At 38.4% G+C, this 22,547-nt stretch overlaps 1 protein-coding gene across 3 annotated transcripts in view; it reads right to left on the reverse strand.

Moving 5' to 3' along the window:
- Positions 1–22,547, reverse strand: part of MICAL-like (protein) — a 129,142-nt gene that overhangs the window by 20,158 nt on the left and 86,437 nt on the right. For all 3 annotated transcript variants that reach the window (XM_071598779.1, XM_071598778.1, XM_071598780.1), the window contains exons 2-4: positions 10,797–11,343; positions 7,142–7,425; positions 5,824–5,981 (exon numbers count right to left, since the gene is read on the reverse strand). In XM_071598779.1, coding sequence (XP_071454880.1) covers positions 5,824–5,981; positions 7,142–7,425; positions 10,797–10,975 — 621 coding nt within the window. In that variant the 5' untranslated portion in view covers positions 10,976–11,343. The remainder of the gene's footprint in view (positions 1–5,823; positions 5,982–7,141; positions 7,426–10,796; positions 11,344–22,547) is intronic.

A 22,547-nucleotide genomic window follows, 5' to 3' on the forward strand; every position in this document is an offset into this window, starting at 1 on the left:
TTTTTGTAGTTCTATGTAATGGAGCATTATTAATGGAGGTAAATATAAAAAGGATCCCAGCTGTTACATGCTTCCCAAAATAATTACTAATATTCATCCACATGGAGCCCAGAGCATGAAACAATTAATAAATATGTGTTCTCACATGTCATGTTTGTATATATATATATACACACACACACGAGGGTCATCCGGAAAGTAGTACCCGTTCGTGCCGCATGAAGTGCTGACGACGCGAGTAGCCGCTGGACGAGGTCAGATAGCTTCAGTGGCTTGTCTGCCTTCTCTGAGCCAAGTTGCGTGACGCTAGCATTGCCTGTGTTGTTTCTGTGATTGTTTACAATGTTTAAAAAAATTGAGAACGCCGCCAGTTGTGAAGTGAGGGCAGTGATTAAATTCCTCAATGCAAGAAACGTTCGCCCATGTGATATTCATCGCCAATTAAAGGAGGTGTATGGAGACAATGTAATGGACGAGTCGTCTGTTCGGCGGTGGTGTCGCAACTTCAACATGGGGAGGGGGAACACACACGACGATGAGCGTTCGGAGAGACCGTCTGTCATTACAGACCAACTGGTGAGCTCAGTTGACGAATTCGTGAGGAACGATCGGCGCGTCACAATTGATGACATCTGTGAGCATTTTCCCAATGTTTCTCGAACAATTGTTCATGAAATTGTTAAACACCATCTGCATTATGCAAAAATTTGTGCAAGATGGGTCCCTCGCGTATCTCAATGAGCTGGCGGCGAAGGACTATGCAGCAGGAATACAGAAACTTGTCACACGTTATGACAAATGCCTTAATTTGCTTGGAGATTATGTTGAGAAGTAGTTTAAAGTATCCTCTTTCAAATAAAATTTTTTATGTTTGTTAATATTTACTTTTGTGTCTTTATTTCACGAACGGGTACTACTTTCCGGATGACCCTCGTGTGTGTGTGTGTGTATATATATATATATATATATATATATATAATCTATATATATTATATATATATATATATATTATATATATATATATAATCTATATATAATATATATATATACACACACACACACACGTACAACCATAAATATTACAATGACGTCTGGACTGATTGCAGCTGCATAGATATATACCTACCCATTTATCTTTCTCATTAGACTGAATCTAGAAGAGAAGAAGCAAGTATTTCTTCATTTCAAAAAAAGGTCATCATTTTCAATCTGACCTTTTGGAGTTGATGAGTACTAAAAATTCTTTGCAAGTAAAAAATAGTTGATAAGGAACACATTCATGCTGATATTTGCCTCAATGACCAAAAAAGGGGATGAAATAAATAAATTAATGTGTACCTGCAATATATCCTCCATTGATTTTTGTACCTCTGGTAATCCATAATAATTAAGATATCATGCAGCCAAAGATACAGCATGCAACCATGTCATACAAGCTCAGCAGGTTGATTTTGGCATTCGAAACAACTAAGCTATATCTTAGGGCAAGTTTTCATTTACAATCTTTTATATTCAGTACATGTTTACCAATTTTTAAGAACATAGCCCACTCTTTTTGGCGATAATATTTTAGAAAAGCATAGAAGTCTTGATTCCAATAAAAATAGTCTTCATAAATATGTGTTTGACCATGCTCGGGTAAAGATTATAATTGGATCAAGAAGATAACATAAACCAATATTTCACTTTGTGAAGTAATATTTATACAACATCAACTATAAAAAATAGATTCACATTGTATGGAAGATAATATTTCTTGCAAAGAAAGGTAAAAGGAGGAACTCATACCTCAGCCTTCCTAATGGTAGGTGGGTGGGGAGCCTACCTACCCAATGCCTTAATTTACATGTGACATTGCACAATATTTTTATGTGACTTGCACAGAAACCATTGCAATTAAAATGAAATGAAGAATAGATTTACATATAATCAAAGTGTGCCTTTTTACTACTCTAAATCATCAACTCATTGAGCTCCATTTAATTCTTGTTGAAAGAACAATAAATGCTCCCTGACCTGATACAGTAATTATCAGAGGCAATAATTGACAATTAAGTAAGTATACATCTAAAAAAAATCCTAAATAATATAGTAAGATTTAACTTGGAATTATGTAATATATTTTTGAAATATTAAGGTTTCTATGAAATTTATTCAAGGCAACTTCTTGCATATTCGAGAACTGGCAAAATGCTCTTTCATGTCTTGATCTTATCTTCATTCAGGCACACCAAACAAGAGCCAACTAAATGACTAATGCTTTTTAGCTCCAGAGAAAAATACTCCTTAGCCACTGTGCTTAGGCTGTGGAAAGAAGATGCTAGAAGGCATTTTCTTCATTCGGTTACTCTTTCTTAACTAAATACAATATATCAAATACAATATTTTAATACCTCAAGTTTTTGACTTGAGAAATCTCTGGCCAGCTGGAAAATAAACTTTCCTACCATCACATCAACCATTATGGTAAGTAACATCACTGTAAATTGCTCTCTTGCAGTTAAGGCTGACAGCAAAAAATTTTTGCTTAGCCATCAAACTTTCAAAAAGAAATAGAAGTATGTACCAAGAAAAAAATAGACCTTATATAGAGCACAAACTATTATTACTTGTTAGATGAAGTTTAATGATCCATGACTTAATATTAAAAAATCCACCAGGATTGAATTTTAATGCAATTGGTAAAACAATTACAGCACACAATATCTCAATTAATTTATGATTAATTACTTACCGGATACTATTAAAGGAACCCAATTCATCCTATGGATATTTTCATATCAATCATTCCATGCTTTTGATTGATCAGACCATAGTCTATATCTCATCATGTGCCTAAATATTTGTTATGCATAAGTATACTAAAGAGAAACAACTATGTCAGTGGATATGGATTTGTTTATTTTCATTTACAGCTGCCCCGCCCCACACCTGAGTAAGTTCTCCTAGAGGTGCCTAAAACTCAAGCAGTCAACTCCTAAATTATTAGCTAAAAAGATTCATTAGTAATAATAATAATACACATTTATTGGCCGTTGAGTGCATAAAATGCAACAGAAATAGTTAACATGGTGAGCAATAGAGTAAAATCACTGCGTTTGACCTTAATCCCTGCCTACTTGACTCAAATAAAAATATGTATATGTATTCAATTATTTTATCAGGACTTGCAAAAAATATTCTGATGAAAATATGCATCTATTAACAAGAGAAACTAAGCAGATGAGGCAATTCGTTCCCCCACTGTGCTGGATAACTGGTTGAATTTAATAATGTGTGACCGGACTAGGGATTTCCTTCACAGGAAACTAGTTAATTATCTAGAGTAAAAAAAATGTGTGAGATACTTTGAAATCGGTCACATAACCATGCAATGGATAGTACAGGCAAAATGACTCAAGCAACACAGTTCATGCAGATACAGTGTGAAAAATGATAGCAGAGTTTACAGTTGAATTATGAATCTATTTATGCAATCTCTGTATTTCATTGTCATCAAAAACTAATTTAAGGACACACTCAAGTTAATTTTCCAGCCACAAAAACTTCTGTAAATAGCTGGCCCTCACATTTACAGAAGCATTGAGAAAATAAGTGGCACTTACACTTTCACATTAAAAATTTGACGAGTGCATGTAGCAATTTTACTAGAAAGTAAGTACCGGTTAATATAATAGTCTTTCTTTAATACACATTGTTATTATTAATTTAAATGGAATATATAAGCTTCATTTTAATTAACATAAAGATGGAGATAATTCTTTTTCTTGTCACATATTGAGTGATTAATGGTCTAACACAAAAAATTAAATATTTTAAAATATTTAGTCCATACATTGAAATGTTTTCCTACTTAATGGCTAATTTTCCTAGACGCAGGTCATATTTTCCCTAGGTAAGATGAAATGAACACCACCACTATGGAGATCACTCATGGCTGGCAACGTGTATACGTATAAGAATGAGGATACAAACTATATTCATAGGCTAATGTCATGACTCATTACCATGAGACATGAATTCCTTCATGAGGTAGGTCGTAGAGACTGAAAACTCTAGGAATTAGAGACGGATACCATATTCATGGAAATTGTGAATTTTGTTAAGAATTTAAGCGCTGCCATTAAACTAGTTATGTTTAAATAAAAACATAATTTAATTTGAAATACTAAGAGTGCATTTTCAAGTAATCCTAATTTGAAGAGAGAAAAGAGAAAGAATGCATTGCTTGAGAGAGTGGAGCAAGGAAATAATACGACAAATATCTTGCAATTATCATAAGTCAAGATTTAAAAACTAGAAAAAAGTCTTTAGAGATCCTTTGCATGTAGTGTTTTGTATTGATGATCAATCAATAGAATTCCAACTACAAATGTGAATAATAAGTATTACCATGGAAAACTATGAATACCAATTGAATCAGCAACACTTACTCATGCATAATTAAGTAGGTGAAAAGATTTTTGTAAACAAATGTGTACAAAATGCAGCAGAGTAAATGTGTGAAATACTACATATTTTCCATGCTGCATGCATAGATGCTTATTATGATGCACTCTTTGGCACTGCCCCAAACGTACATAAAGCTTTTGCTGGGAGATGGAAGGTGTATCATTTCAGCCAACTTCTGCCCAAGGTATGGAGAGGAGTTCAGGTATAATCTTATTTCAAGTTTATTATTGCAGTACTTCAGATATTGTGGTTAAGAATAAATGTTAATTAACTTTTATCCCCAAAAAGCACATCATTTAAAAGTTGACTACAGAAACTATACCCTCTGAATTTATTATGCATTTATCTACCTGTTAAAAAGAGTTTCAACACTTTGGTTCATATCAATTTGAATGTCAGCTGATACCACAGAAATAAAACAAGCCATTCACGGTAATGCACTATTTTTTATCCAGCTAAGCGATATGCATCAGCAGATAATAATTTTGGGGAAAAGACCTTTTTTACAAACCTAAATATGCTTCCTTCTTCTACAGACAAAGGTGTCTTTCTTATTTTTAATGATAGCACAGGTAATTATATAACATAGTATATATTTTATAGATCCTTATGAGGAAGGGTGATGAAAATATACTGGAAAAGCTGCATAATTTAAGGATGGACCTTTTACCTCTTTGGCCAATATTTATTTGGCCTCTTGAATGATTAAAAAGGATGCCTTTAAAAATTATGTGCTGTGGTATAATTCCTCCAGGGTTCTAACACACCAAAGCAGCAATCAGAAGATTTTACCCACAGTGAAAGTCAGATGATTTTTCATTGTGATTTGCATTCACTTGTATATTGCCTGTACATTTATTCCTTTTGGAATTATGAGAAATCTGATTCAATTATGAGAAATCTAATCACTCAATAATTTATTTTCCAATGCATTAGAAATGGTTAAATAAAGACCAGTGCTGAGAAGGTTTACTTTTGAAGTGAACAATCTCAGATTTTGTAAAACACTCTTAGCTATGACAGTTTGGCATCTGTAACATTCTTAGCATCTTTGTGGCAATCCAATACCAGGCGAATATATACCTCACACAGTGCTGTAATTGATATTTGTTTTACATAAAGTTACAGCACTGTTATTTTTATAGAGCACCTTGGAACCATTGGTTTTGAAATAATTTGTCAACAAGTTGATGAGCTTGTAATTTAGTTACCATTCTGGTATTCATAAAATTTTCAATCCTTATGATGAATGCTTTTTTTTGTTTGAAGAAAAATCATGTAACCATGTTAACTTACAACAGAATTGAAAGCACTGCGTAAGCCTGCCTGAACGTTGGTCATATCTAACCTGGGAGAATGGGGAGCACATACCTTGGTTGGAGGTGGGCCTGTGTGATCCAACCCACGTGGGGTTAACTGTAAGGAGTCTGAGTGCAGGTGGGACCTCGGGGGTGGAGGACGAGAGGGAGTCGACTTCCCAAGAAGTGAGGTTCCAATCAGTCTTGTTGCAGGCGGACTCGCAGATGAAACTGTACGCACAAATAGAATCCCACCAAGAAAATAGAGAAAAAAGAGATTCTATAATCACTCATTGAATTTGACCGTCACCTCATTGAGAACTGATGCAAATTTAAATCAAAATATAGACATTTCCAGTGGCACACACAAATACCTGCTTTTATTTTATGCTGCATTTATATATAACCATTAACAGGGTAATCAACCCAAACCAGTTATGGTTTACCAGGAAAATCTGGTACTCAAAAAATCACACAGCTTGGGTGGAGCTGAGGCTACCCAAAGAGGCTTGCCTGGAAATTGAACCCAGGCCCTATAGTCAGTAGTCCAACTCGATACCCCTGGAATACTGTGACCCACTATCTTTACCAATGAAACACATTTTTTACCTGTATTTGATCTATCTGACATATTACTTCAAAAATTAGATTCTACAAGTAAATTAAAATTAAGTCCTACACCACCTTGGTTTCTCAAATTTAAGGTGATGTATATCTGTAAACATAAGCTCCAAGGGAGTAAGTTGTAAATAAAGAATACATATTATGAAGTATTACTGGACAAGTCTGTTGTTACAACCTTAAGCTCTCTATTATGAGAATCACTCCATACCACACACAAAACTTATTCAAATAAAATATTTTATTTCAGCTCTAAAATCTCACAACAAGATATATTATATACTGTACCAATAATATCCATATCTGGGCCTTATATGTGCTTACCAGATTTAATAAAAAATCATACAGTACAGATAACTAAAATGGATATCCCAGTTACAGGGAGGAACTAAAGCCCACCCATCATCCCTCCAAATAATTACAATGTTTTGCAACATGACAACACATCAAAATTTTAGAGTAGAATAGATATTCAAATTAATGCATATGAATCTCATGTTGTTCATGGTAACCACTCCAAAATGGGATATGAAATATCCAATCCATCAATGAATTGCACAAGAAAACTCAACAGCTTTTGCGTTAAAAATAGATTATGAAACCAAAATTATGAGCACTTTAATGTACACTGATTAATAGCATAAACTAGTGGTGAATTCTTGCAAGTCAGAGAAGTTAAAAAGGGAAGATAGTCTAATTGCAGTGTATCTCAAAAGCAATTTTGAGACTATCCTTATTTTTCATCCTAGGTTAATGGAATGTTTACACACCTGGTTTTAGTGGTGACAATCGATTGTTTGGTGTTGTGGGTGTTGTTGCAGATAGGACGTTTTGAGGAGATTTCCCAGGAGTCAATGGACTTCCATTTGTTGGCTGTGCAAATGCTCTGTAAAGCTGTGCGACATATGTCAACACTGATAGACGATCAGGGACAGGGCACTGTAGCATATCCTCTGCATCAAGAAGTGCTGGGATTCCCAAATGTCGCTCTGCTGTGGCAAAAGCTAAAGCATTGTTCTCCAAAATGTCATCTGCTGAGAGTCTATCAAAATCTCTGTAAGAGGAAACAAGAAAGATTAATTACTGGAAGCTGCTAAATAAGAACATTATGTATTGGTATTACAAATTAGGTAAAAAACAAAAACTCTCAACAATAGGCATATCCAACGCAGCATAATATCTTGGTAAATTTGAAGTTTGCTCTGTGCTGTTTGTGTATACACTAAAACCTCTGGAAGAAAACTATTTACAAAGGTAAGTTTTTAATGTTTGATCATTGAAAAACAATTGACTGCCCATGAGGCGGAACACCAGTGATTTGATATCCAATAAATACTTTCTAGCATAAGTCACCCCTGCAATTTTTCAATTTGTAGGGGTGACTTATGCCTTTCACAATTATTCCCTAACTCAAATCAACAATTTCAAAGCATAATTTCTTCCTAAGTTTCGCAGAAAAAGCCCTAAATTAATGAATTATCTTTGCCCAAGCAAACCAACCCCGATCAAATCCCTAAGAATTTCCAACTTTTACTGCACCCACTTTTAGAGCATGAGTATACTCTTTTTAACATTACATAATGTTATACTGGAATCAGGATGGTTTGTTGGCTAACAAAGAGACTTCACACTGAGAGGGCCAGGGTTTGAATCCCGGAGGCAGCATATATTTTCCAGTGGCATCCCGATCCCTGCTTGAGGCCGACCCCTTGAAGCCTTTCGACAAGGGTAAGCTAATGCCAACGCCGGGTTTCTCTCCACCCTTCCTTTCCCATCCACCCCTAATGGTGAAAATGACCTTGGCTGGCAGTCGCCTCCCCTAAAACTACTACTACATATTATTATATTTTGAATAAACAATAAAATGAATGTAAATTGTATCTTACAGCATAGCAAAATCAGTATTATCACATTAGAAGCTATATTCTAATAAAAAATAAGGCATTTTAAAATTTCATAGATGTTAAACCCAATAAATGATATATAAATGTGTCAACCACTTCATTTCAACAGATAATTAAGTTTTGTTTCCTTCCAAATCTCTTCCCACTGGGGATGCTCATCATGACACCCTACCCTCTCCGGGTGCCCCTGAGGAACACATATTGAGGACTGAACACCTCCATGATGGCAGTTCATTGAGCTGCTGATCATCAAAGGGGGGATATCTGGTTAAGAAAATAAGGGAAAGGGAGAGGGAGCTGCGGAAGGAGATAGGAGGAAAAAGGGGAAACAAATTCAGAGAGTAGAGATAAAATTGCAGCTGATCCATTGGGGAAGGATAGGACGAACATGGCCATTCCATTTATACATTCCTCATTTGCCAACAGACTTTGCTTAAGGACCAATAAGTCAACAATATTTTCGCTTACATAGAATGGGCAATGACACAATATTTCACTTGCAATATTAAATTATCCCCTAAGGGTTAAAATGTACAGTAATGTAGGACAAAAAATAAATGTTTCAAGTAAATATATATTCAGTATTAACTATAGGGAACATGGAAGTCCAAGAGTAGAACATTGCACTTCTGACCAGACAGCCCATATTCGATTCCCGGGTATCCTCAGCTTTGCCCAAGCTTTGAGATATTTCTAAACCATTGGCGGTACATTGAAATCATCTGGCACCCCTACTCTGATGCGTAAATTTCACACGCCGTTGGGTATTCATCAGGGTAAGGAGCTAGTTCCTTTCCCTGTGCTGCCTATGATTTCCCAGGATTCTGGTACTCGAAAAATCACAGCTTGGGTGAAGCTGAGGGTGCCCAGAGCAGCATGTCGGGGAATCGAACCCAAGCCCTCAAAGTCCATCGCTCTCCTCCTGGACTACCGTGACCCCCCCCCCCCCCACACACACATACAGATGCACATGTAATAGCAATTGGAAATGAGAAGGTCAGAAGTGACGCATATAAAGTAATAAACGAGCTGTAGTAGTCAATCATACAAATATTTGTTGGAATCATAATTTGTTGGTCGTTTCTATTCAGAATCCCCATTTAATTATTTACCCTCTCCGCGAATCCTCCCATGCGTCTTCACTAGCGTCACGACTTTTAGTTTGCCTAAACACATCCTCTTTTTTTGGTGTCCGTTTCGCGAAGCTATCAGGTAGATTACAGGCCTCGGTACTTTGCACATTTAAGACTGCTCACGGGAATAAATGGTGCAGTACTTTTCGCTTGCTTACATTGCACAGGAAACGAATTTTGTACGCGAATGTTTGAAATTGCGTATTAGACTTTTCCGAGGCCTTCTATATCCATTTGTAGCTTTGAGAAACGGGTCCTTGGTCTCGCTTCAAGTGGCCGACGACACTCCATCCGGTTATCCATTCCATTTTTGCACCACCTGCTTCCTGGGTCTCTCAGGAAAACAAGATTCGGGGAAATTCAGTGACAGAAAACAAGTGTCTTCCTGCCTAATGTCAGCCCAGACGTCATATAGGCATGAAACCAAGGTGCATGTCTTGCTGACGGCTCTAATTTAAAAGTACCTGGTAATAATACGGCAGCGGGGTTTTTGGTTCCGGAAGAGCTAAGAATCCGATAGGACCGAGCACGTTCCAATTTCTTTCCAACAATTTCTTTGAGAGTCTTATCCTGCCCTGTTTGCTGGGTAAAGGGCAATTATCTGCAGGCTCATTTAGTGAGATCGCAGCTTTGTACATGCGTGCAAAACTTTTCTTTTAATGTGCAATTTAAAAAAATACAAATGACTCTGCACAGCAAAAGGTACCTTGTACCACTGCAATACGGAATTGAAAATTCGGCAGTACTGTTTATGATTTGGAAATGAAACATTGCTTGGTGAACCGTAGCAGAATTTCTCCCCGAACATGCACTTGATATAATTCAATTAATATAATAATAACGTAATTTGTCACTGGACGACTATGCTTTCAAAACGAAGTTGAACCGTCAGTTAACTTGAGATGGCGTAGTATATATATATTATTCAGTGGATTTCACCAAGTACTTTTATGATTAAATGAAATGTATCTCTCTGGAGAGAGCTCTGCTCTGTTCGAAAGACTTGCAGATAACGCTAGTTCATAGGAATCTCAAAACAAATGAATATAGATCTTAAATTTATATTAAAAATATCCTTCAATGCGATTCGAGGGCTCCTTCGCACCTGCGCCCGCACGAGGAACCTTCCACTCCAAAAGAAACAAAAAAATAATTTTTTCCCAAAACCATCGTCGCGTATTATGTGACCCACTAAGCAAATAGACTGGCCTCCCTACCCAGATAACATAATCCCAGCCACATCTACCGCACTATCTAGATTCTAAAAAACACACACGCACACACAAGAGAAAGTAAAATGGAAAGCAAGGCGGTCGTAGATGGACAAGGGCCAGGGAGCACGGGAATGAATGACATGGCACGTTGGTTTTGGTAAATAGACTACTCACATGAGGTCTGGACGGAAGTGGTGAATTAGGGCGCAGAAAGCCAAACCGTCTCTCCACGATGTGGTCATGTTCCGGATGCTGACACCTTTGTATCCAGCGACTGCCCTTCGGCACCATTCCTCCAGCGCCCGGGTGCCACGGTCCTTCCTGACACCGCCAACGTTCTCCCTGTTACTCATTTTGGCGGTCTTCCCGACGACTGGAATACAGGAGGGGAACTTTTCTTCTGCACCGGTCGCCTCACGTTGGGTTGGGCAGAGTCCACCTCACCTCTCCAGCAATTCAATGTCTATGACAAATAGCGAGCGGCGTGCGGTGGGTATCACAATTGATTTACTGATAGATTGGATTGATTCTTGGTGATAACGGAATATGGCACAAACACTTCTGAATTAAATTTTCCGTTGGTCCAGATCAAATGAGATTTTTAAATGTCTTCCTAGCGTAGTGACTTTTTATTAAGGTTCCAAGAATTATCACAGTTAGTGTTATGAAAGCCTTCTCAATGGTACTGAACACGTGAATCCGTGGCGAGGTCCAGAGGATCCTGGGAAAGATGAAACGGAGATTATCAGCATTATGAACAGGAGATTACCTTAAATTTCACCAAACATGTGTTTCGGTGAAACCCAACTTAAAATTAGTACAAGGAAGCGTAAACAAGGAAAATAAAATTTCGCGGACGTTCAGGAATTTTTAATGAGAATAATTTTCCTTATTATTTTGCCAAGCAAACTAAGACAAATTCCAACACGGAAACGCGACGATTTACCGAAGAAACGTTTGGATGAATCACTGCTTACTATTAATGATTGATAATCATCTTGAATATTTTAATTTATTCCTTTAATTGTACACATTTTTAGAAAACCATAAACATTTTTACGTTGCAAAAAAATGAGGGTCAAGCAGGGAGATAACCATTACAAAAGTTGTCTTGTTGTGTTAATGAGGGAATCGCTGTGCAGGGGGCAGATCTTGAACGCTCCTGAAAACAATTAAACTTCTGGGGAACTTTTTTAGACACCTCTGCACAATATGAACACTTTTTACCCTAAACTTTTGCATTCCTCACCTGCTGATGATTTTTAACTCCTTTTCATGCCCTCGAAAAATTGTATTCCTACTCCTTGCTGCCTCTTTACCCACTCTATACACATCCTGTCCTTTGTCTTCCACAGTCGAAATGATTAAGGATAATTATTTTCTCTATTTCATTTGCAACATGACTTTTCATATTCTTCTGTCTATAATTCCTCTTTGGATCGTAATTGCATTTAGCAATCACTCATTTTTCAATTCATACGATCATTCTTTCTTTTTGGTACACCATGAACGTGCCTTGACACTATTTACGATGACCGCATCGCGTAAATCAACCACGTCCGCTAGCATCAACGAAGATAATAAATTCTACCCGTACATTTGCCTTTGTACTCCAAACAATGTTTAACCATCACGGCTTTAAGGTCCAAGTAATCTGATCCTATACGCACAAACACACACACACACACAGAGGGGTTCAACTTCAGGCTTAAATGGTGGCCCATTGACGCCCGTGGCCTCTGCATCCGGCTGGATGACTATCTGATCAAGTGGAAGGTCACCCACACGGCGTGGGTGGTTTCCAGTGCTGATAAAAAAACCTTGCTTGTTGTTTTCAGCAAGGCACTATGGCCGTCTGGTCTCCCGCTCCCTCCCCACTCCAGCAAGCGACCGACCTCTCCCCAGGCGACGTGCTCACTTGTCCACCGAGCCACTCGACGACCTGCAGCATCCGCGTTTCCCCTCAATTGGCCCGAACCACTCCAGCAGATCCTCACTGGAGCTGTGTGATATCACGAGGCGCTGCCTGCGCTATGTGTCACGGTCGTGAGACGTCACATTTCGGCGCCCAACCGCTGATACGCTAAGCGATGCATTTCACCATGGTTTAACCGATTTTACGAATTAAGTAAGTGTGGTTGGTGCTGCTTCCAATAATTCCATTTGTTACGAGCCCCAAAGATATTTAAAGAGTTAATGTAAGATGTAAAAAATCGAGTATAAAATATTCAAAAATATTAGAGGATGATTATATGGAGTTCGAGTTCGTCCATCCAAATCGATAGAACCAGGTTCTACTTCGACATCGTTCACAGATCGGTTATTTTCCAAATATATTCCCCATGTCAATAGCATTAACGAAGAAGTGACAGCGCGGGGGAGTGAAAGTGCATGCGTGCAATAATAATATCGTCAAGTAGCAATGCTCTTAGGTAAATGCAGTTTTGGGACATGACTACTACTATGAGTGATACGAAATGCGATTTCGACCATTAACCTTGGATACACTCGAGGTTAACGGGTTTAAAGGAATCGAATACCACATCGAGGGGCGATTTATTTTACAGCTTCAGGGGTAATGTTAGCATTTCCATGCTAGCTACACGTGGACCATTACAAAATAACTTCGGTCGTTAATGCAAATATTAACAACGAGTGAACTAAGTTATTAATTTAATTAATGCTCAAAGTAAAATATAAATTAATATAAAATTCTGATCCGACCCATTTACTCGTAAAAATCGAATGGCGACGTAGCTATTGTTACCAAGTAATGAACCAGGACGTGATTAATGGCGAACTCAAATGGAATTGGGTATGAAGCACGCTTCAATCGACCTATCCAGTGAGTTTGAGAGCTATGGAAGTCAGCTCCCGGAATAATCGTAAATTCGATAAAATGACACTTCTTCGACATGCCCGTTCACATTGCAGGAGTCTGCCTATGCCCAAGAGCAACATAAGGGGAGGGGGAGCATCCCACACTCCCCGACCCACTCACGGCCGACGGCTTGTTTACGACGTAGGGAGGATGGGGCCGGCACATAACAGCGGCTCAGTCAGCTGCGTCTCGTCGTCTGGCACGAAGGCGACATTAGCTAACACACGATCTCTTGATTGATCCTTTCAATTTCTAAGCGTCCCCACGGACTGGCTCCTATGCGCCTCCCACCCCCTCCCCCACACGATTGTGTCCAATTTCGATCGCGTTCCTTGTCCGTCCCACTTTGGGAACCGTCTCTTCACACGCTCTCGCGCCTCCCTGTCCCCGCTCGCTCTTCCTACTCTGCTGAGAGCATCCTTCGCCTGGCATCTCCCAAAGTCTCCCCGCACAAAAGAAGACCATCCACTCGTTTAAATTCACTTCCACGAAGAAGGGGGACGATAAAGTCGACGGTTCTCAACGCTTTATCCAAAAAAGGCTGCTAATATTTGAAATTCACTGATTACAGTGTTTCACGTGAGGCGAAAACGATTAAAACCAAATTAACCACAAAAAAATATGCACGAAGAGCACCTCGAAACGCCAGATCACGATCATATTAATATAATACTCACGAAGTTGTTTTGATTTCCTAATTGGTAGCGTAGATGAGCTAAATTGGTAAAACTTGCTATGATAAACTTCGTAGCGTATCCAAAATATTAGACGAGCTAGGCTGGGAATCACGTAAGGAGCGAAGGTAAAATTACAGATTGAAGCTCTTGCATCAATTGAAAGGAGGTCTCTTTAGCGGTGATGTTGAAAATGTATTATTACCCCCATCGTACTACGGTAGGAGAGTTCATATCACTAAAATTAGAGAGGTTAAGTGTAGAACTGATAGATTTAGGATGTCATTTTTTCCACGAACAATAAAGGATCAGAATAATACGGTCCGACTGCAGTAGTATCATATTTGGGTCAACATTATTCTGGTGTGCATTCACTTCCTACCACACAACTTAGTGGTGGCTTGCAGGGTATATCTAAAAGATTGTAGTTAACTGATAGGAGTCAAAAGACAAAAGTTATGCGAACCATACTGCCTTTTGACTCCTAGACATGAGTCCTCATACGCCCCAGTGGTGAACTACAGGGTACCATATAGAACAGATTTTAAAAATCTCGCTGTAAGCCTCACAGAGAGTGTTATATTAAAGAGTTAATTTGTCGGCGACCATGAACTCGACAAAGGATTCGGGGCCAGCTCAAAAGATTTTATATCATAGACCGAAGCTTTCATTTTGTCGGGGGACTAAAATAACATCAGGTAATTTTCCACGAATTCCTTTCAAAATTGGTTGAATATTTTCCTGCCCCATATAGATTCGTCAACTTTATTTCCATCTTCTCATTAAAAATGAAAAAAAAAGATGCCTCCTATGATCAAATAAAATGCCACAAAACTGTTGCGTCGGCGGTTAACACAAGCACAAGACAATGATTATAAAAATCAAATGGTGGGATATATAAGGGCATTTAAGTGCATAGGCGAAGGACCAATGAAAACGGAAGGCCAATTATGACGAGCCGGGCTCGTGATGATCTTCAATTATAGCCACTAATACAACCGACCGTCGAAATATGAAGGGAAGAGGAACGGGGCTGATGCATACCAGAGATAGGCGAGCTCCTTCGAGAGTCCAACGCAACATTCTTCAAAACTGATGAAATTGATCATCGGTCAGATTATTTATTACCAAGGGACTGCTCACCCATGCGCCCACTAAAGTGAAAGTGTAATTAAAAGCCTGGTTTCGACACGAAATATTTTCAACACGTTTTAACACCCTATAAACACAGTGCGCAGGCATTAGCAATGGATTAGTATCACGGTCGTTATTTTTTTTAATGTGAGAAATAGTTAGGAAAGATGAGGAATGGAAAAATTAAAATATTGTTTATAAAATTTTACGCTGAAAACTAATTTCACGATAACCAAAACTCCTAAATAATTTTACCATGTGTATAACTATTAGCCATCCTTCATCATTCATGTCTAGGCATAGTTACGAATTGAGAAATGAACATTTTGATATTTTCATGATACACAAATCAGCCTCCTTAACGACTAATATCGTATCTAAGTCTCACCATCAGCCTCATCATTCCCTATTTGGCTTCATACAATTAAAAAAAAATATATTAATGTACCCTGCAAGCCACCGCTAGGGTGTGTGGCAGGGGGTGAATAATTTTTACCCAAAAATGACCCTACCGCGGTCGGACAATGCTATTATGATCCCTTTGGATAAGCTATACTAATTTAATCACAATGACGTTCCACAAATCCAGCTCCTCTAATCTGCAGCCATAATCTTTCAACCAACACCAGGACCTGAGGATGGAGAGAGCAACGAAAGAGTTGAAACCATGTTGTCGGCATCATTTGCGCTTTTGAGCTTTTAAAAGTTTAAAAACTTTTCTCATGGGGATTAAGATGCATGGATTCGTTACGAAACCACTCCGTATCTACTGATCAGAGTAGGTCACGACTCCAAGAACCAGGACATTTAACAACTTTCGATCGCGACCACGCCCGAATGGGGTGACTGGGTCTAAGACCGGAAGCTGACCACGGAACATTAGCCATTCAATAGCAAGGCGTTGGCCCCTTGCCACACTGATAAATATTAGTTTTTGACTCCAGCGGGAAAATGATCTAAAGTCAACCAATTGTTAAAGACATTATAACACGTAAATAACATAACTATTTAAATGGTGATTCTTTAGAAATATTACCAATACTATTACGTAATTTTATGTAGTGATTATTCCTTCTCACACTAACAATATCCGAAAATTCAAATTTATTCTCATTCTGCAATTTGCACTGACACAAAAAAAACTTAGCCACGAGAAACAGTTCCACAACATCTACTACATGAACATTTAGGAGCCATTATGTTTCCGCGCAATGAACCAAATTTGATTTGTGGAGTTGCTATTTTGGTTCATTGTTACACACGCAAGTGTGTCGTATCTTCAACATTGAAATATGTTCAACCCAGGTTATAAGATTTTTAAAAATTCCAAGGAACGAGCAGTTTTCAAATATAAACATCTCCCACTTTATTAAGAAAAGTTCTTATTATAGTTGGATCATTCTTAATTTTCAAAGCCAAATATTATTTTAACAATTTTTATCCAAAAAGGTTTGTTTTAAAATTCAACGAAGTCAACACCCTTGCTGAGTTAGTCCTTCAAAACTAAAAAAAGCGAAGAAATCTATTTGATTATACCAAAAAAAACCAGGTGACATCAAACAGTCAACATAATAAAATATCACACTGATGATTTTCTGATTTCTTTTTATCCGGCGCGAAGAATCGAAATTTCTGAGCGGCATAGTATTGCAAGAAAAAACTTAGGCGAGAGACACTGAATCGAAAAATAAGGGGAGGGAAATCGAAAGGTGAAGCAAGACCCTTGATGGTAATTGTGTACACGCAAACGTACATCCGTGCCAAATCAGGTTGTTAAAATGAGTATAAAAAAGCTGACAACGACACAACTTGAAAAAACCAAACGACAAAGTCGTCTGATGTAAGAGCGGTTTTTACATGTGTCGTGGAAGTAGGTCGGAGAGAGCGCAGGCACAAGACACCGGCATAGTAAACAAACGACTGTCGATTTCCGCCGAGAACACACACATTTATTCTCCCGCTGCTATTACCCGCGAGCAATTCAAATCCACTCTAAACCTTCCCGAGCAATCGCACGAGGCGCGAGTCTCGATTCTTACGTTAATCCGTTACGAGAAATTTAATCGACGCGACGCTGTCATGTGATACCTGTTCCGTCGTTACCTGAGAAGTCCGAGCCTTGAGAATATTCGCTGCAGACGAATAACCTTCAAAACGTTTTCCATCCTTCGCAGGTCGAACTAAAAAAAACAAAACACTGACCGTCTGTTGAAGATTCAAGATAGTACATTTTTATCGTTGAGAAACGGAAACAGTTGTTTTTAAGCCACAAACATATTTGCATTTTCAGAGGTGGCCGAGGAATAAATGAGTGGATATAAGGTTACACATAAGTAATCTTCATAAACTCATGTGACGTCTAAACGATACACTCAAGGCGCCTTCTCAAATGTCTCATTTGCTCAGACAGCCTCTACAGATAACAGTAATATAGGCACTTAAGTAAAATAATTTAATTTACCACAAAAAACGACATAATCGAATTCTAATTTCGAGTTGCTCAAAAAGTCGCGCTGTCCGCACATCTTTTATTCTTGCATTCTTATCATTTCAGTGCAAATTGATGGGGATTCGTCTCTTGTCCCGTGAATACTAAAGCATTTTACTCATATAGCCTGAAATCGACTTCTTATTCAAATTTATTACACATTAAATATTTTTTCATGGAATATTTTCACTTATGTTGTCCAATAGGTTGAAATTTATCAACAAATAACACTGACGCCCTAAATAAAGATAGCGTGGGAATAGCGCTATGAAACAAGAGACCGTGACAGCCAAGAACTCAGAGCGCAGTCGCCATTTTATTTGATGCTCCAATAGTCTTGAAATAAACATTTGTTACCCCGGGTTGCCGTTTATGCATTCCCTTTGGAGCATTCGTTTGATTTCGTTCCCGCCGCCATCACAGAAGTCGCTCGCCCTTCCACTCCCGGGATTAAGTATGCGACGATTTTTTTTACCAATTCAATATTGATTTTATATTTTAATAGTTTAGGAACCCACCACATTTTATCGCGCGTCAAATCGATTTTTTCGCAGAGTCGAATCTCGCCACGAAACTATCGAAAATGACCTTGGTAAACAAACGAATATGTTTATCGGGATGTAAGATATTTCATGATAACGGAAGCGAGTTATGGCCATTGACGCTATGGTCAAGGAAAACAGCCGCTCTTCACGTTTAAAGCTGAGGAAACAAAACAAACAACAAATATGACGCTATTCCTGAATTGAACACGAAACATTGGGGCTGGATAGGGGTCGGAAGATTCACGACAGCGAGTTGGTGATTTTGAGGAAAACCGCGTACCTAGTGGACAGCGATACGATAGAACCATCAAAATCAACGACGCCACCCGTATTTCAATGTTCGCCGATAATAATCTCCGTAACTTCCCTGAAATATCTAACCCTAAAGAGCATTTTGTCTTATATATATGCCATATATATGAGACAAAACGAATCTATATTGTTTCATATGAATGTCTTCGACATGTCATTTTGTCTCATATATATTTCCTGAAGAACATTTTGTCTCATAAATGTTCATCTTGTGTACGTATGCGCATTGTAAGAGTGACCATTGACCTGACTTGCCAGTGTCACCACCAGGACAATAAACATAATTGCAACAATATAAATTCTTAAATAAATAAATTTATAAAACCCAAAGTCGCTCGTTCAATAAGTTTTTCTGACTCAGGTCACCTAATATCATATATTATTGGAACGAGTCCTACGGGGTTGCGGGAAACTGCACCAAAAATTGACTAACCACGGTTGTGTTCCGTGCAGGAAATATATTTTAAGGTCGATTTGGATGAATCCTTCTTTTTTCCCTACCATGAACCTCCCTGCGTACCTGGCGCGGGGAGGTTATAAACGAAATCGAAAATAGTACCGAGTCCGTGGGAGCAGTAGGAACAAGCAGGAAGAGAGTCGAGGATAGTGGGACGGATTCCTCTTTTCAGTTGTTGGCAAACATGCGGCCCTGCCTCGCATTTGCATGAGGGAGGTTCACACGGTGTGAACGCATCCCTCGTCACGGTGAGTTCAGCTCCAAACCTGATTCTTGAGCGGAAAAAAAACATTCTCGACTATCCCCTTCCACCAACAGGATCGCTCGGGGAAGAACGAAGACTTGATTAAGCCAAGAGGGACCCCATTACCAGAAATCAACAATGGTCAATTAAAAAATTGTACCAACACAGCGTGGGAATACCGATAAAATAATGCCACAGTTGGTCCTGGTTTGTGAATACTATTTCATCCGGAACGCAACGTGTCTGAGGTCGTCGGCTGCGCCTTTAGGGGTCGCCAGATAATTTTGGGGGCAGATAGGATACTTAGAAATCGGAAAAAGAACGGATAGAGATCTTTATCTTCGCTACTCTCGACGTAAGGGGGCGACAAAAATTTTAACACCCCATGGATGGATTTATGTTACCAACTTAAGTGTTCTCCACACAGGCTTAAATTCGACGAAAAAATATTCGAAAACGCCGAAAAAGCATCCCCAATACAACCCTAATGGAGATTTATAACGCATTAAATGCAACTCGAGAGGATATTTACCGGCACCCAATTTAGATAACTCGTGAACTGAGTGTACAAAACCAAGACCGATCAAAATTGATAGTCGCTCGTTACTTAGCAACAGACAATTTAAATGACGGTTGAATTGTAAGAAGCGAAAGGAAAAATATCTTATTGTCTCCTGAAATTATTCAAACATGCTAAATACCCAAGGGTGATACTTAATGTGATTAATGTGAAACTATCCTTTGGGAGAATTTTCAATCAGTAACATATTAATTTTAACTGGAAATAAACTGGGTGGAAATAAACGAAATAATGTCATAAAAATGGCTACCTTAACTAGTAAGACGAAAAAATATTCAATAACTCGTATTTGTAAAGATGAATGCCATATTTTCAGGAAGATACGCACAAACATTGACAGAATTTGACAATTCAATTTTTCAACCGCATTTTAATTCAAGCTTCAGGATCGTTACTCAGACGAAATTCATTTTAACATTAATCATATAAGGAGGAGGAAAATAGGTAACGTCCGCATTCAATTTAATACTTTTCTTATTGAAAGAAAGATAAGAGCACTCGTTGGTAAAAGGAGTACGTTAAAAGTTGTAAGTTAAAATAACCACGTGCATGTTTTACTATTTTCCTGTCAATTTCGCTCCAAAGTCTACCTACCTCCCACAATTTTATTTCCACGCACGACTTGGAAGTTCCGACGACCTAAAATATGCACAGTTCTCAGGGACATCACTAGGGACGGCCATGTTGCAGTAAAAGTGACTGAAAAATGTGCGCTTTTATATGCATTACACTAGCATACGAATGTCGAACAAATTGGAATGCAAGAGTAATCTGGCTGGTTCGTTCGGCTTGGAATATCAGTGGAAAGCGAGTACTCTTCCGTCACCCAGAATATGAGGGCACGCCATTGTAAACAAATGGGTTGGAAAAAGCTCAGAGGGCTACGCAGAATATCAGCCAATGAACACGGACAGTTCGAGTGGAAGAAATACAGGAGAAAAGTTATTTCCTATCAATATCTTTTATTTTTTATTGTGGACGCATTAAGATTCTAATTATCCCACTTTCACCTTGAAACGAAAATTCAAACAAATTCTTCCCAATGCTAACTTTTTAACAAGAAACGTTTGTACCATAATTACATTTCTCAAGATATTCGCATGATTTTTTTCAAAAAGAATTTAAGTTGGAAAACATAAAAAATATTTATTTACATGGAAATCCCCCGAATCACAGGATAGCTCTTTGACCAACTCAGTAAAACTCAGTAATAGACAGAAGTAGTAATGATACATAGAAATTGCGATAATCCACAATCAATACCGAAATAACATTCCAAGCATAGGCATTGCATTTACCAATAATAATAATTTCTGTTAATCTAAAATCAAATAAATCACATCCAAAATAAAACCTAATTTCCACGCTGTCACCTAACATCAGTCCAGAACTGGTGCCTCTATTGCGGTAAATATTCACCCAGAAAGGAAAGAGGAGCCAGAGTTGGCGGGAAGCGATAATTTAACCTAAATTGGGTCCAGGGCTGCGGGCCAGGAGGGTGGCCGTGAAAGCGAATGAACCGCTTGCTGAGTAGCGGACGAGAGCATTGCTGAATTGTGAGTGGGACGGTACGAAACGCTACACCTACGAGTGTTATTTTTATAAAAATTTTTCGCTTGGAGAACTCACTGGCGGGAAGCCATCCCGCGGCCCGAGACGCCCAGGATGCATAACTGAGAAAAAAAGAATTTCAATTCCATGAGTTTAATCGGGAACCGTTTCGTAGTAAGAACCATGTCATCCTATTTGCTGGTGCGCATTTGCCTAATTGGGGTTGGCACGAGTGGAGCGGAGTCGCGGACACGACGCCCCTAGAGCGGAAACGACGAAATGGCGAGAATGGGTGGGGGCGAGGGGATGGGGAGGAGCGCGGTCGCACATAGGTGTCGCGGGGAGAGGAAAGCCCGAGCAGGCAATGGTGGGTAGGACAAATTCGCCCTTATCCGGCCACCGGTAAATGGGACCGGAGAATCGGAACAACAACACAAAAAGCCAATTTTAACAATTTAATTATACTATATGTACATGTATACTATGTGTGTGCGTGGATATATATATATATATATATATATATATATATATTATTATTATTATATCCAAATATATATATCCATGCATATAAATATATATGTATTATATATATAGTATATATGTATATATATATACATTATTATATATACAGTATATATATATATACATTATTATATACAGTATATATGTATATATATGCATTATTATATATATAGTATATATCTATGTACATACGCATGTGTGTGTATATGTGTACAGGTATATATAAACACAGTAATCAACCCGAAGGTGGGTTTGGCAGGTGATGGTAGAGATCACCCAGTACTAAGCCCGACGGCGTGTGAAATTCACACATCAGGGTATGGGAGCCAGTTCCTTTCCCTGTGCCAGTTATGGTTTCCCAGTAAGATGTGGTACCCATAAAATCACAAAGCTTGGGTGGAGCTGAGGGTGTCCATTGAGGCCCAGACCAAGGCTATACGGCCATAGTGGTGCTAATTTACATATCATTAGATCTAAATTCTAACATTTGAATATGTCTTATGAAAGGCAAGTTACAGCCTTAAAGACTAAAGTTAA

The sequence above is a fragment of the Hetaerina americana genome, unplaced genomic scaffold (genome assembly GCF_022747635.1).
Source record: "Hetaerina americana unplaced genomic scaffold, ioHetAmer1.1.p SCAF_10, whole genome shotgun sequence".
Lineage (NCBI taxonomy): Eukaryota > Metazoa > Arthropoda > Insecta > Odonata > Calopterygidae > Hetaerina > Hetaerina americana.